The sequence below is a fragment of the Zingiber officinale genome, chromosome 11A, assembly GCF_018446385.1.
Source record: "Zingiber officinale cultivar Zhangliang chromosome 11A, Zo_v1.1, whole genome shotgun sequence".
NCBI classification, from domain to species: domain Eukaryota; kingdom Viridiplantae; phylum Streptophyta; class Magnoliopsida; order Zingiberales; family Zingiberaceae; genus Zingiber; species Zingiber officinale.
In genome coordinates, this window is record NC_056006.1 from 93,213,443 (window position 1) to 93,232,342 (window position 18,900).

At 34.5% G+C, this 18,900-nt stretch overlaps 2 protein-coding genes across 3 annotated transcripts; one reads left to right on the forward strand and one right to left on the reverse strand.

Annotated features, from left to right (window-relative positions):
- The first annotated feature begins 1,263 nt into the window (after window positions 1-1,263).
- On the forward strand, window positions 1,264-7,790 carry LOC122031847 (DEAD-box ATP-dependent RNA helicase 37-like). Of its 2 annotated transcripts, none has more exons than XM_042591032.1 (7): window positions 1,264-1,390; window positions 1,605-2,418; window positions 2,492-2,575; window positions 4,964-5,206; window positions 6,273-6,440; window positions 6,567-6,680; window positions 7,010-7,790. In XM_042591032.1, the coding sequence occupies exons 2-7, from the start codon at window positions 1,627-1,629 to the stop codon at window positions 7,511-7,513; spliced, it is 1,905 nt and encodes a 634-aa protein (XP_042446966.1). In that variant the 5' UTR covers window positions 1,264-1,390; window positions 1,605-1,626; the 3' UTR covers window positions 7,514-7,790. The 2 variants fall into 2 exon arrangements, with proteins under 2 accessions (XP_042446966.1, XP_042446964.1); XM_042591030.1 differs by having other exon boundaries at window positions 1,280-1,390; window positions 1,600-2,418.
- Window positions 7,791-8,522: 732 nt separating this feature from the next.
- On the reverse strand, window positions 8,523-18,510 carry LOC122031782 (phosphatidate cytidylyltransferase 1-like). Its single transcript, XM_042590923.1, has 12 exons — window positions 18,325-18,510; window positions 14,358-14,464; window positions 13,875-14,128; window positions 13,579-13,730; window positions 12,259-12,400; window positions 11,346-11,502; window positions 11,009-11,056; window positions 10,831-10,917; window positions 10,079-10,207; window positions 9,947-10,003; window positions 8,940-9,023; window positions 8,523-8,858 (listed from the first exon to the last, which is right to left on the reverse strand). The coding sequence occupies exons 2-12, from the start codon at window positions 14,433-14,435 to the stop codon at window positions 8,769-8,771; spliced, it is 1,278 nt and encodes a 425-aa protein (XP_042446857.1). The 5' UTR covers window positions 14,436-14,464; window positions 18,325-18,510; the 3' UTR covers window positions 8,523-8,768.
- Window positions 18,511-18,900: the final 390 nt, after the last annotated feature.

Genomic DNA, 18,900 nt, shown 5'->3' on the forward strand with positions numbered 1-18,900 from the left:
CATTTTGAATAGGCATGCATCTGTTAAATCTAAACGAATACAAGCATTAGATATTATAAGTCCACAAAAATATAAAAATTTATCATTTTCTGGAACATTCAAAACAAAGGCAATTTTGTAATTTATTTTTATTATTATTATTTTTATTATTATTATTATTTTAAGATCAGATTTTGACATAAATTGTATATATGGGCCAATTAAAAAATAAACAAGAATAACAATTAGACCATTCATTAGATTCGAATATTCATTTTCATACTTTAGATCGAATATCTTTTATATTAATAGCTTTTTTTTTTATTTTCATACTAATATTATTATTCAATAAAAGTATATTATAAGAATAAAGTAGAGAAAAATTCCTAATCATAATTTAAATTTTGCATGTAATTTCCATTCGTAAAAAACTTTATTTCCACTCCCTGTATATAAAGTTTTATTTGCTTCAACTCTCTCGTGCAAATATTGTGATCTAATTGCCTCTCAGATTTTTTAGATATAAAAAATTCAAAAATGAGTGCACTTTACATTAGAATCGAGTATATTTTCTATTAAATTGAGTATATTTTTTTCCTATTTTAATATAATTCCTCCTAAATTCAGCATATTTTCTATTAAGTATCATTTAACGAAAATATAGTATATTTTCTATCCAATTAAGTATCATTTAAAGAAAATCTAGTATATTTTCTATCCAATTGATTACCATTTAAAGAAAATCTAGTATATTCGAGTATATTTTTTATTAAAATTGCCCTTCATATTTTTTAGGTATAAATAATCTAAAATTGAATATAATTACTATTAAATTCAGCATTTTAAATTAAAATCGAGTTTCTATTAAATTGAGTACGACTTTTTTCCTATTTAATATAATTCCTCCTAAATTCAGTATCATTTGAAAAAATTTAATATATTTTTCATCCAATTGTATCATTTAAAGAAAATCTAATATATTTTACATATCCAATTGAGTAACATTTAAATAAAATCTAGTATATTTTTCATCCAATTGAGGTGGAAAAAGAATCTACTTAAAATATTCAAAACAATTAGATAAGTATATTAAATTAGAGAGTAAAAAAAAAAAAAAAATTCTAATTTGCAGTGCATATAAAGTTGTGTTTGCCGAAGTACATGCAAATTTTCCCATATTATAATTAATGTCATATATATACATCTAATTTAAAAAATAAATTAAATATTTACACGGTCTACTCCTAATATATATAAAAATTAGTTAATAAATTTTTAAAGAATATATATTATTTGAATACTTCGGAGGAAATAGCCCATCCCCGCACGCGTTCCTGTGTAAAATTAGGGTTTCTGGCTCCTTTTCCATTCTATCAAAATTCCTTGACGACGTCCGCTTCCATCTCACCAGGTATTATTCTCAATTGAGCGATTTCTTGCATTCTCTCTTCTTTTCTTAGCAATGCTTGTTCTTTCTTCGATTGCTGCTGCTTTTCTACCTTATTGCGTGCGTTCGGCGGAGAGAAATTAGTCTTGATTTTTTTGTGGGGGTGAAAGGGTTCGATCGAGGGTTCTTGATCAAGAGTTGCGTCGATCTGATAATTTTCTTGATTTGGGCAGTATAGATCAGGATTTGCTTCCTGAATTATGCGAACATCATGGGCTGATGCAGTTGCGAACGCCGAAAGCTCGGCGGCCGTGACTAGTGCCTCCCCTAGCAACGTTGCCATCGGTGGTGCTTCGCCCTCGCGTGGTGGTCGCGCTGCCTACGTTCCTCCTCATCTTCGCAACCGTCAGCAGTCTTCTGAGTCCTCTGCCGCCTCATCAGCACCGGCGCCATCTATTGCTGACAGTCCTTCAGGCATCAGGAAACCAGCTTTCTTTGTTGCCTCAGATGCTGGTGGAAGCCGCCGGAGTAGTGGCCCTATTCGTGACTCGGTTCGCCCTAGCTCTAGTGGCGCGAGAGGTGGAAGTGGCGGCTGGAACTCGAGAGGTGCTGGGTGGGACCGCAGGGAGCGTGAGGCAAACCCTTTTGCAGACGATGATGATGATGCCGCTGAGGCTGCGTTCAATAGCCAGGAGAATTCAGGGATCAATTTTGATGCTTATGAAGACATCCCAGTTGAGACCAGCGGTGAGAATGTGCCCCCGCCAGTGAACACGTTTGCTGAAATTGATTTGGGAGATGCACTTACTGAGAACATCAGGCGATGCAAGTATGTGAAGCCAACCCCAGTCCAACGCCATGCAATACCTATTTCGCTTGCAGGACGGGACCTCATGGCCTGCGCTCAGACAGGATCAGGAAAGACAGTGGCCTTCTGCTTTCCTATCATTAGTGCAATCCTGAGGGGAACCCCAGCACCAAGGCAAAGAGGATCAAGAACTGCTTTCCCGCTGGCTTTGATTTTGTCCCCTACCCGTGAGCTATCTGTTCAAGTATGTCATCTGATTTTCTATGGGCATTTACCTTGTTTGATGGGTCTCTTAACTTCAAGTTTTGGCTCCACAGATACATGAGGAGGCCAGGAAATTTGCTTTCCAGACTGGTTTAAGGGTAGTCGTTGCCTATGGTGGAGCTCCTATCAATCAACAGGTAATTCTTCCATTTATTTTGATAACACTTCCTTTGGTAACTCGTGGTTGAATGTAGCTTGTTTCGTCAACCTAGCCAAAGGATAAGGTACATTAATTATACCTCTAAATTGCTTCACTGAGGGAAAAGAAGACTATCCCCAGATGACACAATACGTGAGAGCTTCAAAATTCATGCCTGACCATATTAGAATACATATAATTGTGTTTGCTAACAACAATAGATATGAGAAAATAGATCCCATTCCTGATGCATGTTTATACTACAGTATAAAATTATAATGAAAATGAAAAACGGAGCTCTCAAAGATACTAAACAATTAGGTCTCATTGCTTAAGTGACACTTTAATTTCAGCATTTCCATTAGATCCCTGACCTTGTAATTCTAAGGTTCCAAACATGGGACTTTTTTTTATCTAGTAGTCGAATTGGACAATGCAAAGTCAGTGCAGAGATTGCAGGCCATTGCAGTCAAAATTGTTGAATATGTAACTTTTAGTTTTGTTTAAAAATCACATGTTCAAAACAAAACAAAAAAAAGGGAAGAAAACTACTCAACTAAAAATGAAAAAAAAACTGAAAGAGTCAATATATAAGAAATTGCAGATCCATCTGTTGATCTGTCTTGGTTGCAACTGCTAAAAGCTTTCTCATTCCTTGGCAAAGAGAAATATGTGATTTAATAGATGGACTTTGTCACCGAATGTTGTAAATATATTTTTGTTGTGGCTTCTTTTCTTTAGATCTAGGCTAGTTTCTATTTTATAATTCATTACCACCTCCAGTTACAAAGTATTTGCAGTATGTAGATGTGTAATGCTTAATTGAGATTCAAAATATTGGTAAAACTTGAAACTATTATCACCATGCCCCTGTGGTCTCTAAATGATGATATCTAGGTGTTACTTTTCTTTGTGTTCTGATAGGCCAAACAGCTATGCATTCTGACCTTTACTGACTAAATTTTCTCCCTCTTTGTTAGACTTTCATTCATTCAAAGTCATTAGATAATGCCTCAATGTTCGATTTCAAAGTTGATACAAATCAATGATTCCGCATTAAAGAATATATTTAACTGTAATATTCATATTAGAGTTACAGGTACAATTCAGCCTGTATCAAACAATGTAGCGTGATTCACACTTTGGTGAGTAGCTGTTGGAAACTATATTACTCGGCCTCCAGTAAGAGTATTTGATATCGAGTGCAGATCTAGGTATAAAGACCTCTTCTAATTTTACTCCTGGTTAGTGGGAGTGTCTGTAGCCAACTTGGAGTATTGGTGTTGTGAGTGTTAGGTGTTCGACGCAAATATTGAGAGTGTAAATGGGTGAGTGTTTAGCTTCTGGTTCTGGATGTTACCCCACTTCTTAATGAGAGATGTGTTTGATGTTCACTTAAGATTAGTTGCATGAAACCTTTTGTTGAATCTTTTATGGCAAGCCTATGGTCAGGTGTATGAATTTCAGCTTAACATCTTCCAAATGAAATCCAAGTTTACTCTTTTTATCCAAGTACGCACTTAATGTTTCAATAATAAGTATAGGCCATTTGCATGTTGATCACTTAATTGCATCCTTGTATTGTACTGTAAATAAGAAAACCATCTCTGGATTTTATCAGTTACAAAATTTGTGCTTGGATTATGTCACCGGAGCTGTTTATTTGTAAATTTATCATTTGTTAAGTCAGTTACAAAATACCATCTCAGAAGGATGTTTATCTATATGAGAAATGATCCTATTATGATAGAAGTTGGTACTTTTTTCTGGCCAGAAAAGGTCCATGGGCAATCTATCTTTAGACATTTGGTTGAAACAAAGAAAGTAAGAGGTGAATAACATACCATGGTTCTTTTGAATCAGGAGTTTTCACAAGGTAAAATATACTACTTTAATACTTTTAGCATGAAACTTATCAACAGGAGAGGAAAGAAAAGAGTATGAAAAATACGCATTCTCAGTTAAAAAAAGGGGGAGATAAAAGAGTTAAGATGATGGTTGTCGGGTATTCAAAATTGGATGAAGACAAGGTTCATTCTGGATCTTTTAAGTGAATATTTCTATGGTGTTTTGTCATATCCCTTACAAATGTTGATTGTATGGACTACTTGTCTAATTGCTGATGTCCATGAGATTTAATTTTGAACTAGAGTGTGATTTTCTTGTGTGATGACGATTGTAGCTTTAAGTGCATTCATACCATCCATTTTTACAATAAAGGAAAAACATGTTTAGATATTGGACATAAACTCTATAAAAAATCTTATATCTAACTTTCATTTATCTAAATCTGATTTTCGTTCCTCCAGTGTATATAAATATGGTGGAATAACATTCATGATATTCCTTAATGTCACTAAACTTTTTATATGATTCGTGTTTGCAGTTGCGAGACTTAGAAAGGGGCGTTGACATTCTTGTGGCAACTCCTGGACGCCTGGTAGATTTGTTGGAGAGAGCCAGGGTTTCACTCCAACATATTAGATATTTGGCCCTAGATGAGGCTGATCGGATGCTGGATATGGGTTTTGAGCCACAAATTCGAAAAATTGTTGAGCAGACAGACATGCCTCCACGAGGTCAAAGGCAAACTATGTTATTTAGTGCCACATTCCCAAAGGAGATACAGGTTTTCCTCTTTCTATTAAATTAATCATTTTGGTCACTGAAATGTGGTAATTGAATTTTTAAAGTTAAAAAGAAAGAGATCAGTTTGTGGATTTTAAACATTCACTTTTTGATCAAGCTGGAATGATCTTGAATTATGGACCTGATTGCAATTGCAAGGCACTGTAAGATAAGATGACTGATCTGCATTAACAAGCCTATATTGGATGATTAAACAATAATAATTGGCAGTAAAAGGTGAAATCGCCACCTCGGCGACCCTCCACTGGGATGGCAGGGAACTCACGTCTTGTGCTTTGGTAGCAGCTTAATATTTGACTGGGTGATCTATTTTCTAAAAAGTTAGCTGTTAAGGAAGATTTTTAATCATAATTTTTTAGGGCACCATTTTCTGCTTCAGAATGTGACAATGTTGTTCATGTCTGTCTTTTGCTATATATAACAGGTGAACTACTGTTGTCTTTTAAAAAAAAATAACCACTGAAGTTAAATTCAGATTGATGCTTATGAGACATGAAAATTGCATGTGGAGTGTTATCAGTGTTGCAGAATATTTCTCATGATAGGAGCATTATTTTCAGGGCACACATATTTTCTGGAAAATTGCTGACTTATTTCAGGAAAATCTTCATTATTTCTATGTTTATTGATGTGGAGCTAGTTATCCACACACTGAAGTTAGTCTAAATAAAAAGACATTGATGATTACTAAAAAAAATATTAATAGTTTGGGTATCTCAATTTTTTTACATTCTAGCTGATGAATAAGCACTGTTTAATTATACTACGATGTCATTTGCTAATAGCAATATCTTTTGGCTTATGGAAAAGAGCTAGCACTAACTGCATTATGGAATTTCATTTTAAATCAAAATGATTGGCAAGTTGAGTGCAATCTATTATATTATGCAGCTCTACTATTATATTTTATTATCATTGTGTATCACTTGTACTTTTGATCTGCTTGAAGTTTTTCAAGGATGGCAGCAAAACCTGCATTTTTAGGATCTTGACTCAAATAGATGCAATTAATTTGTATAATAAGTTTCCATTGATTTGAGTTGCAGAGAATGGCTTCTGATTTCCTTTATAACTATATCTTCCTTGCGGTTGGAAGAGTTGGTTCGAGTACCGATTTGATTGTTCAAAGAGTGGAATTTGTACTTGATTCGGACAAAAGAAGCTACCTGATGGATCTTCTTCATGCCCAAAGAGATACTGGTGCCCATGGAAAAGTAAGACTTGACCTATATTTCAATTTAATTTTGTTTTATTCTACTTAAATTGTTGAGTTATACTCTATACGTGTCTGTCATCGCTACTAGTTGTGAGAATATTTACTAACTTTTTCCATTCCGCAGCATGCTCTAACATTGGTTTTTGTGGAAACAAAAAGAGGAGCTGATTCATTAGAACACTGGTTGTGTATGAATGGATTTCCAGCAACCACAATTCATGGAGATAGGACTCAGCAGGTAGTTAAATCCACTTCTTGAATAATTGATCTTATGTCTTTTTCCCCCTTCATTTCAAGTTGTTAATTTAGTATTATGAAACAGATAATCCACTTGCTGATTTCAAGGGTTCACTGATATAAGAAAATACAAATTATGTAAATTGTATTAGATGAAATGAATCCAATGAAGTTCCTTAGAATTTTATTTGCCTTGTCATCAGCAGCATATAAACATGATGGTTAATGATTGTGTTCTGTTGAGATGGATATAAAAGAATTTTTCATATTCCGAAACTGTTTTTATATTGGTTTCATAAGGTGCTTGATATTAGTTTTATTTACTTTCAGGAGAGAGAAGCAGCTTTGCGATCTTTCAAGAGTGGTGCTACGCCTATTCTTGTCGCAACTGATGTTGCAGCACGCGGGTTGGACATTCCCCACGTAGCACATGTTATTAATTTTGACCTCCCCAACGATATTGATGACTATGTGCACCGTATTGGAAGGACAGGTAGGGCCGGGAAGTCAGGCCTTGCTACAGCATTCTTCAATGATAGTAATGCATCCTTGGCAAGGTCTTTATCTGAGTTGATGCAAGAATCAAACCAAGAGGTGCCTAAATGGCTCTCTCAGTACGCAGCAGCTCGTTCTTACGGCAGTGGCAGTGGTAGAAGCCGGAGAACTGGTGGAGGTCGCTTCGGCGGTCGTGACTTTAGGAGAGATTCCTCATACAATCGAGGTGGTGGGGATTATTACAGTGGAGGTAATGGATACGGAGGTGGTTCTTCTGGGGCACCCTCAGGATATGGAGGCGGCTACAGTGGTGCAGGAGTTATAAGTGCTTGGGACTAACTAGCATTTCCCATAGGTTAACTTCCTTCTCTTCTCTAGGAATATAATTTTTCTTTTCAGATTTTGTTGGATCTATTTAGGAGTAATTTTAGTGGCTGTGTTGTATTTTTATCTTTCAAATTGGATGGCTGGAAGACATGGGTCCAATTGATGGTTCGGTGGAGAATGGTTCTTGGCTGTTTCATTAACAAAAACTTGACTTGGGCTTTTGAATTTTCAGGATCATCCTGTGAGTTTGTAAATTCTTAGAACCGTTAATAAATGCACAGTGAGATAATGTGTTGGCCAAAGTTATTTTTTGCTTTCATCAGTTCTTTGTAAAATGTGGAACCGCCATATTAGTGGCTCCCCAAACCGTCAACTACCTTTGGGAGGGAGGTAAAGCGGGGAAGTCTAAGTGGCAAGTGCTTGGGAGGAGATCTACGGGTGGTGAAATCTTTTTGATTCCCCGACTATTATAGTCTTATTCCAAACACTTATCTGAATCATGGCCCTGAGGTAACCATCATCAGTTCTTTGTGCAATAATATACATTTGCACTGAGAATCATTTTTCTGCATTATTATTAGTGAAAGGTGATCTTTAGTTTTTTTTTTTTATCTTTTTTTTTTTTTTTTATTTTTGTTAGTTGAAAAGAGGCCGAAACCATTTTACTCAAATTTTGGATTATGAATTATTTCTGGCTTCTGATGTTTGCAATCTCGTCTAAATTTATTGTGATAATGTCCAACTTTATGCCCGGTTTAAGATTTCATAGACGTTTATTTTATGGACAAAATGATTTCATATTTTGTGTGTATATATATATAGGAGTTTAAAAACAGGTATCAGAATTCTACTACAAATATTTGAACATTTGGTCTCATTTTGATAAATCAGATAGAAAAAGTAATGAACGGACCTGTTGCACGGGCGGGGGCCCTAAACGTTTGGCACAGAGAGAGAGAGAGGAACCAATATCTTATCACACAGTAAACACATTGTGGCTAACAGTAGCTTAACGTAATGATTACCAAATACAAAATCTCTGGGTTCAAACTTTGTTAATTTCAAATTTGATTGTGTATCCTTATTCTATAACTCAAATGAGGATGCTGGAAGAGAACAAGGTACAAAAATTTGAGATTTAAAACATGAGATCAATGTGTTGTTTAGAAGGGCCATGCGCCTGATCTCAATGACTATCCATCCTAGGAATTAGCAGTGCAATTATCATAGTAATATAGATACAAGAAAGGTACTTATACACAAGAAACTAGGCTTGCAACAATTGCTTGGCTTGTAAGATACTTCCAAGTTGCTCGTGTAGAAAATGCTGCTCCTCAAAAGTAAGGTTCCTTAGTATCTGCATTAAAAATTCCGAGAAGGATAATGTGTAGGTAATGATCGGAATAGCTGAATAAATAAATAAATAAACAGAAGATACCTGTTCTAAAATCATGTCAACTGAAAAACTCGGAGGCATCACAAATGACTGATGGTAAATGTATGCAAACACAGCCATAACCATCTGCGATGAATGACATCCAGGAAACGACAAATTGCAATGTCAGCGATAGATGATGAAAACGGCTCAAACAATCCTAAGCGGTCTAGGAAGGCAGTCTAAGTGGGTTCAATTATCATTCGATAAAAACTTGATTAATAAAATTCAAAATCCTATTCTAATGTCTCTTAAGTCTGGTCTGACACCATTATTTGTTTCCCACTTGGTATACTTGCTTGGTGCTTCTCCAGCAACAGTATCTTCCTTAGGTCAGCAATGCTAACAAATTCCTTTAAGTTGTATCTTTCTTCTTCGTGTCGTGATTGTAAATATTCTTTGATGAATTAATATATTTAGTTATACAGACATTTTTAACGTTAAGATATCAATGTTTTATTTTAATATCAATTTCGTGCACCTCACATATCATGTGTTATACGGTGGGCAGTTAATATTAAGGGAGCTTCATAGTATTTTATATGAAAGCTTCTTTCATATTCCTTGGATCTTAATCACAATAGTTAATCCATCAATGACCAGGATTAATTAGCCTTTAATCTATTAAGATCAAGAGGCTGTGAAAGAGATTTTCACATCATTTCATGTGAAGACCCATTCATTTCGTGTGAAAACCCCTTCACATCATGTTGTGTGAAATCCCCTTTATACTAGGTTTTGTCCACTGCAGAAAAAAAAAGACTTTTGATTTATTGAATATTACTATGGGTGCAGGTGAAGAAATGATTAAAATGACAGTATTTGTCAAAGAAATAGGCATTCCTATGCTCGACTAGTTAACTGGTGGACTGGCTGTAAATACAAAGCAAATGAGAGTAACCAAGTTCTTTACGAAAAAGAAAAGTAACTGGGAGAAAGACAAATATCAAACAATTAAATTGGGGTTAAGCACAGACAAAAAATTATTAGCAAAATCCAAACTGACTTACTTGGCAATCCATTCTGTCGGTAATCCCACCATGTCCTGGAATGCTATCACCAAAATCCTAGAAATATTAAACAATAAATTTTTCATTCTTCAACCCTTGGCCTCTTATGCATCAATATAATATATATATCACCTTAAGTTTAAAGGCCCTTTTGAAACCACTTGCAAAGAATCCTCCAAATGGTGCTATTATTGATGCAAATAGGCCCAAAGCTAACGCATGGAATTGCACTGGTAAATATGCTATTTCTTTCCAAGGAAACTGCCAAAAATAAAAACAGTCAAACCTAATTGAAATAATTCATAAAAATAGTAATGACAAACTACTGAGATGGATACTGACACAAATGCTTGCCAATCACATTGAAACTGATTATGCAATTATATATTCCAGAAGATGAGATAATGCTGAAAGTTTCCTTGGACATGGACCAGGAATTTCAACGATGATCAAAGTGTTACATTCCCTAAGTTCTAGTTTCAAAAGCAGTCTGTCATTGCATTCTTTTTTATTCGAGGGGGCATATAAACAAATCATTCAGTGTCAACTGAGAATGCTCAATCGAAAAGATGCATATATTGCATAAATTTCTACAATGAAATGTAGCCACTGAATGATTTTCAACAACAAATAATCATAGCTACATCTCTAAACTGTAAGTCAAAAAAAGAAAAGGAAAAAAAACAAATAATAGGCAAATTAATGCATAATGCTGTTTAACGAATCACAAATGAAGAGACACTTGGGCAGGGCTTGCCACAAGACAAATGAAAAAAGAGACATATTCAATCAATAAAAAGATAAAACTTATAATTTCTTCACTCAAAAATGAATCAATCTAGAAATCGTGCATAATAAGATGTATAAGTCTTTCAAAAGTTTACCCATTGATGCATCCATCTAGGCACTACAAAGTACTGTGTCTTAAATAATGGGCCAGGATCGCAATGCAGCCATCCAGTCGAGAGGTCCTATAAACCAGCAACCATTAGAATGAGAAGGGAAAAACATCATCCTAGTAATCAATTTGAGACTGGCTAAAAATTCAATTCATTAACTTACCTTTCTTGGGCATGTAAGCCATTGGAAGCGGCCCAATATATTTGATAGCTGTGAAAGAAAACTTGCATCAAAACTACTAAAAAATAAATTAGTAATTATTAGTAAGCACAGAATGTAACCAAACAAAACTTAGTTTCCACACGTGCACACACATGTAGAATCAAAAACCAATGGAAATGTCTAATTAATTAACCAAACATCTGTTGAATTTCCTAAAATCAAAATACTCAAGACAAATCTTATGCGTGAGATAAACTACCAAGAAAATAACGTGACAAAAAAAACAGATGAAATGGTGATCAAACTAGTGATCAACAAACACGAGAATTGTGCTCACCATAAAGGCAGCAAGCAATGTGGTAACCGATGCCCCAATAAAACCTTCCCAAGTTTTCTTTGGAGATAATTTAATCAGTGGTGTTCTCCCGAAAAAAAATCCAAAAAAATATGCAGCAATATCATTGATGATAATAAGAGAAGCTGGCAAGAGAAACCTGTGAAATGCCAAATGTAACCACAAATTCAAATTCAAATCATATGCAACAAAAGCATTTAAATTGCTAACTATAGTAAGCAATGGAAGTTTCAATATAAGTTCAATCACACTATTTGCAGAAGTGGCTATTCCCACTGTAAAAGAATATCAATGAAAAGCTCAAGTTTCTAAATCAAAATTATCATGATCCCTTATCATATATTTAATACAAAAGCATATCATCTAATTGATATTTATCTGTTTATTAGCTGTGAAGGAAACATTTCATCCAATTCTCAGCAATTAAAGACTGTATTGTGGAGCACTACCATGTAGAAGAATGATTGCGACATTAGTAGCCAATGGCATTGATTGGCAAGTCAAAAAAATGATGATGATGCCAAAATCATCTGGACAATGTTTACTATTCTGCTAGTTCTATTATCTTCCTGAATCCTCTGTACAGAGTCTCAAGGCTACCCCAGATTCACATGTGGCAAGTTCTTTCTGAATAATAGGTGTTGAACCATACATGCTGGTAGACGACAAATAAGAACAGTTTTTTTGCATAAGTTAATGGATATTTTATTAATCTATGTTGAAGAACCTTGCTCTGCGAAAATAAACATTAAGTTCAATGGTGCAACATTTGATCCATAATGAGGCCAAACTGTAAGAATTATTCCAAACTGTATCAACAAATATCCTACCACTGAGTTGCACAAAAACAAATACTGTCTAGAACAGATCAGTAAAAGAGTAATTAGACATTTACCAAAATATACCCTCGAATATGTTTGCAACAGCAAAAGCAGACTGCACAAATACCATCAGAAGAATCATATGGGTCCATGCATACTGGCTGAATTGATACTTGTATGTTTTCTTTTTAAGTGTGAGAATAAACCACACAAAACCTAAGCCACCATCCAATCAAACTTGTTATCATTTATCATTAACATTATTAACAAAATAATAATAATAATAATACAATAAATAAAAGCAGAACAAAATTCATGACAAATGATCTTTCATTTCAAGAAAAGTTAGTTGTAGACCACTGAGCTATTGGCTGGATGTACCAAAACTTATGCTTAAAATTCCAGACATTCACAATGATGCAACTGAAAATTTTGATGTAGAATCACTGTCCAGGAATAAAGGAACAATTATATGAGTGTTAAAATGGCCAAGTATAATTGAGAGGCAAAAACATAATGATCTGCTAGGTTTATAGACAGGCAGTTTCAGAGAGGTAAACTCAATAATCGATCATTACTCTTAATGCTCATTGTTCTTGTAATTTACTAAAACTAAAGAAATGGAAATTTCTCACTGTAATTTTGCATACTTACCAAGTTATAATGTCCCGGTTCCCAAACATTTAGTTTGTTTGGATAGGTCATTCTCCATTATTAAGTCCCTTGCAAAAAAACTATTTGATTAAAGCAAATATATTCTTTTATTATTGCCAGTAAAATCTTCTTGAATCTGCCCTAAATCCCTTGTTGCATCACATCTTAATATAACATATAGAAGTCTTCTGTTTATCCTCTGAGAAATGTCCATACCAACATTTATGTTTCCAATGATTTTTATGTTAGTCATTTTATCCTTTATTTGAGTTAAACCTTCTTGTTTGGGAACAGAAATGCTTGCTTTATATTTTTTTTAATATTCTTAGCCATACAAATTTTTGAAAATACAATTTTTTTCTCAAGTTACTTCTTCCATTTATATTTCTTTTGGAAGATTTAGAGTGGGCTTCAAAGTCAAGTAAAACCCTTAAAAAAATAAAAAATTACAAGAGCAGGAGGAAAAATGACATCATCTCAGATGACTACTGGATCATCCGATCGCTAATAAATTTGTTCTCCTATGCAAAATCTGGTATAGCCTACTTGTCCACTAACTATAATAAATGTGAAACATATTCAGAAATGTGAATGAAGAAAATTTCTAAAGAACTATTTTCTGAATGCAGAAAGATAAAAATATCGAAAATTTTCTGACATTCTTAACTAACATAAAGCACATAGAAGAAAAGGACAAAAGATTATTGTATGTGCTAAAAAATTTGAAAGAAAGGCCTGACCTGCAATATACAGGAAATAACAAATAAACATCTGATATTTGATAACCATACTGACAAGTTTATAGAATAGTTTATCTGAAGTCACAGTGTTTACAAGCTGCCGGCTAAGAAAGCGCCCATAAGTAAACAATACGGCAGTGAAGAAAAAATGCCTGAAACATGAATAAAATAAACAAATGGAATCAGTGACAAACTTTCTTTTACTTAACAATACAGAAAAAAAAAAAGTAAAATAAATCTATGTCGTGTTTAAACCTATGAAATATAGAAAGAATATTTTAAATATCAACACTTACCAATTCAAGAGCCGAAATCCAGGTAGTTGTCTTTCTTCATTGGCTCTTCTAAGGAGATTAAAAAGCTCTCTTGCCATGAAAATTTGAATGACGCCAATCAAGGCCCAGATATAAAGGTGACCCATGTAGATTATATAAGAGAAACCCGCTATCATCCACACTGATGAATAGGTGCGCACAAGCATTGATCTGTATTTATTGCGGTCATTAACAAGCAACTTTAATCCATTTGCTTTATCAGCATCAGAAGAAGCCTGGGGGAGAATTAAAATCCTCTTAATTCTCCATAATCCATAGCAACATGCTTATGATTCAACTCACAACAAAGACCAAAATCACCCAAATTTTGCAGCAATCCAACAAACCATTGGACTGTATGCATACATTAAAGTAGACCTAAAGTTTGTCCCTTGTTCAATTCTTAGAGAGAGAGAGAGAGAGAGAGAGTATTAAAAATTGTTAACACGAAATTCCATAGCTGACCTCACTAGGGCGTTTACGATGCCGCATCCGTCCAAAATAATTTGATGGACTGTTGCTGGAGTTCATATCTCGGTTCATGGGGCCTTGTTGCTTTGAAATTTATCGAGCTGAAGATGGGCATGAATAGAGAGTTACTATGAGAAAGAGACATATTCTAGATAAAGAAAGCTTAGAAAAAAATCATCTTTGATTAGCTGTACAACTTAATTAAACTTTGAGTCCAAACAAATACCAGCAAAATCATACTAAATAAAACTTGATTTATGAATAGCAATTCCAGAATCTAGATCATTCTACATGAAAAGTGTTACCAGATCCATAACCCATTACAATATTAAACATTAATCCTGTTTCTGATATAACTATTTAAGGTAATAAAGAATATGCGTGATTAGATAGGTAAAAATGGCAGAGTACTGGAGTTTGAAGTAATATCTTGTATTTGAAATGTGCAGAGCACTAGAAAGAATTTTGTGCTGTGTTGTAGTGAAATATTATCTCATGTATCGGAATGTGTTTGTATGTAGGATGATGTGTTTAGAGACTCGCAACAAAGTAAATAGTCTTATCTAAGAATTGTTGTGATGAATCAGAGTTATGTTGTGTTTTGAGATGTACGATGTTAACAGTGTGTGCATTCTTATACCTAGTTTGAGCCTTGGAGGTTAATGAACTAGACAGGAGACATTTGTGACTGAAAAGAAAGATTGCAAGTTATTGGGATTGGGTTATGTCAAGATCCAAATTCTAGAAGAAAAGTTAAATTGTCTTTTATGATTCTTCTTCTTGAATCATTCTTACTACCATCAAACTCTAGTTACTTTTATTGGTCATTCATGGCATGATTATGATTTATGAATCATTCTTATTATTGTTGAACTCCATTGACTTTTATTGGTCATTCATGACATGTTCAATTGTAGTATCTTGTTGAAATCTCTCTCTAATTTATTTACTATATTGTGCATGACTGATATTTGACAAATGTTATGAATGTTCTACGCAGGTCAGTATGATAGTTGTTTATAACCAGTAGAAGCATTGCAAACATCAGATGCTTGCATGATATTATGGTGAATCATCCATTAGATGGCCTATGATCTAGGATGAATATTTGGAACTAGACTGGACACTTGCATGGCCAAAAACCACACACAATCTATATATAGGACATCACCTTCATCCCTATGGCAGTAAGTATGAGGCATTGGATACGTGTTTGGGCTAATGTCTACTTGATAAGGTATCACTCCGGGCAAGAGTTTAGGGGAAACTTAGAGGTTCAACATCCATGGTTGGTTAATGAATGTTATGTGTACGAAATTCGGAAGCTAGAAACTAGACAGATGATAGTGTGATTGAGCACTAAGGGATGATAGTAACTATATTGATGATTGTAACTACATTGAACACTAACGGAAGCTAGACATTTGAATCATTGAACATGGGTTAATGAATGTTTCTATTATAGTTCATAAGTATGAATCTACGCAATTTATTTGTAACATCCTCCGCAACTTTTCTTCTCGACACCCTTCTTTAGCCACTAGGATATATCCATAGGAGAGTGTACAGAGTGCCCAATTTGCATCTAGGACACATTGCTTATTAGAGGATTTATAGATATTATTTATTTTATTACTATTGTTTAACTTTACATTTTATTGCTAGATTAAAGAATGTAATAACTATATAAAAAAATTTACTGTGTTGTTTTGGTGTTCAGTTTTGCTTTTGTTAATGGATAAAAAAAAAAAGGCAGCCCGGTGCACGAAGCTCCCGTCATGCGAGGTCCCGGGGAAGGATCCATTGTACGCAGCCTTACCTTACTTTTTGCAAGAGGCTGTTTCTAGGATTCGAACCGTGACCTTTTGTCACGTGGCAACAACTTTACTGTTGCGCCAAGGCTCTCCTTCTGCTTTTGTTAATGGATTTGGATTTGTTTTTTTTATATCTATTGCTTCATATGGATTTAATTCTGTGTACAATTCACCATGTATGGCTTGTAATGCAAACATGGATTAGCGCTATCACATCAAGGATGAAATGCTGACACAAATCTGTTGCAGAAGAAATAATCACTCTAACATAGGTTTCATTCCAAGTAGATGAAACAACGATCCAACTAGGCATCACAAGGTTCCTGAAATATGCTACCCTGCGGCACATGAATTTATAAACCGTTTGAAGTAAGGCTATATATGATAAGTATATATCAAATTGGAAAAAACTATCATTAACTGAATCATATCATTATATCACAAGAAGATGTGACTCCCCTCCTTCACGAGGAATCTCTTTTGATAAGAACATAAAATTGTAATGTTTTTATACATATTTACCAAAAAATTTATAAATTAAGAATTTCAAAAAAAAAAAAAAATACAAACACTGCAATTGATAAAGAAGTGATATGATTTACTTAGTGGGTTTACTTATAGAGCCAAAATTTGAAACAGTTTTTTTTCATAAACTGCATTCATGAAAACTGTGTTTGACAGTAGTTGTTCCTGCTCGTGAGTGGTCTTCATTCTCTTCCATATGCACACACAGTCACATATATACCTAGCTGTGAATCTATCTTTATAAAATAGAAGCTCTTTAGACATTATACCATGTCAGAATTGTCATCTTCCTTATAGACAACATGAACTTAAAACTAAGGTGACGATTACCATTGTCATTATTTTGAAAAGATGAGTCCCTCATATAGAGACGCATGCATCATAAGTGTCTAATGACAGTATGAATCATTTGGCAGATTCCAGATACCAGTAGTTGCAAATTTAAATTATGATGCGACTACGATTAGCAAAACACAAAGCCAATGTTGAGGTAACTTGCTGCTCTTTGTAGTGATTAAGGTACTTCTTGTATCTTTTCCTAGATGATAAGAATGTATGTGACTTCATTACTGAGATTTTTGGAAAAATAAATCATTATTTCCAGAGTAGTTGATCGGTGGACTACTAGCATTGTGGTTTTGCACAATTGCATTTAAAACGCATGAATATCACAATTTCATTAGCATGAACATAATAGGTGGAAGCTTCATAATCTTCATCATCTCATATCAGCTCAAAATTAACTGGTATAACTACCCATTAACAAGTATATTCTGAAGTCATTAAAATTCAGGTATGCATTTTATCAAGATAATGAAATTTTCATATGTTGGCACTTCCTATAATTTTTCATCTGTAGACCCTAATATGTGTTTGCCAATGAATATTAACGTGCCTGAAAATGATTATTAACCTGTAGTACGCACAGTCATCCAAATTACAATTGCAGTTTGTCTCTATATCACTGTTTGTTAAGATAGAGTGTGATTGCATCATTTCTTTTAAATCTTTACTCAGTTATTACTGAACTTCATCTTCCTTTTTATCAGTGTTTTCTCTAGCAAGCCTTCCTCGAGAGAGATCTTACTACCTGAGAATTCTGAGCAACAAAAAGACACTTCTTCCGGTGCTTTCCCACCACTGCAAATCCAAATCTGAGGCAACTAGTCCAGATCTTCCTACATTAGTAGATCATTGATTTACTTCAAACGGACTTCTCTTGGCCATCTTTTGTCATTGAACTTAAGTCCACAATTTTCTCCTACAAAATGTATTACGTCCATGGCAGCAAGTCCAATTCTCATCAAATGATCTTAATTTTTTGACTTCCACAGCTAACATCACTCAAGAAACTTATTGACACGCCAGAAATAAATTCAGATGCCCATTCCAACCGAAACTCCCATGGAAGAGAGTGACTCCCAGTGGCTAAAAAGATTGCCTTAACCGGCCAAACTTAACACGCATGAAAAACTTAAGTAACTATTCTAAAACGAAATCGGTACGAAGTCACCCAGCGATCAAAGAAAGGGCTCTTGCTCGGGCGACTTGGATTATCCGGAAGTATCTCGTCGAAAGGAAAGACAAATCGAAGTAGCATCAGCAAGAGGATCGAGTTTTACCTCAGCGGAAGCAGGGAGATCCACCTCGGGGGCAGAAGACGAGCTCTCCGATCTTCTTGCGCTGAGACGGTGAGCCAGAGATAGGTTTTCCGATTCGATTGGGGGATAGAAATGAGGCGAAGAACACGAGCACTGAACAAATTCCACGCAACCCCTCAGTTTCAATAATTCCAGCACTTAGCTTGTCTGCTTTTGCATCTACGCCCCTCCTCCAATTGGAAAACTTGCACAAATACCATTTAAAAAATGGTTTTATTTCCATTTTGGGGTTTTTTCTTAGGGAAATAAAGGATAACGACAATAATAAGTCCAATAATTGACCCCATTTGTATATATCTTTGAATATTAAAAAAAAAAAAATACATCCACCATTTAAATTGATTTAATTTAATATATGCAATTTAAAAATAAATCCAAATAGTTTGTTGTTAGGGTAAATTTGTATCCAGTCCCCATTGATAAACACAATTTTGCATGTACTCCTTATCGGAAAAAAAACTTTATTTTCACTCCCTAGTCTAATATACTTATCTAATTGTTCCTGATATTTTAAAGTATAAGAAGTCTAAAAATGAG

Excerpts from the sequence above, each read along its gene's own strand:
- LOC122031782 (XM_042590923.1), bottom strand. The coding sequence starts at position 14,435 with ATGAACCGAGATATGAACTCCAGCAACAGTCCATCAAATTATTTTGGA. Across the intron at positions 10,208-10,830 it reads CTAGATGGATGCATCAATGG|TTTCCTTGGAAAGAAATAGC; the intron begins GTAAACTTTTGA and ends TATTTTTGGCAG. Across the intron at positions 9,024-9,946 it reads CCGACAGAATGGATTGCCAA|ATGGTTATGGCTGTGTTTGC; the intron begins GTAAGTCAGTTT and ends CATTCATCGCAG.
- LOC122031847 (XM_042591032.1), top strand. The coding sequence starts at position 1,627 with ATGCGAACATCATGGGCTGATGCAGTTGCGAACGCCGAAAGCTCGGCG. Across the intron at positions 2,576-4,963 it reads GAGCTCCTATCAATCAACAG|TTGCGAGACTTAGAAAGGGG; the intron begins GTAATTCTTCCA and ends TCGTGTTTGCAG. Across the intron at positions 6,681-7,009 it reads ATGGAGATAGGACTCAGCAG|GAGAGAGAAGCAGCTTTGCG; the intron begins GTAGTTAAATCC and ends ATTTACTTTCAG.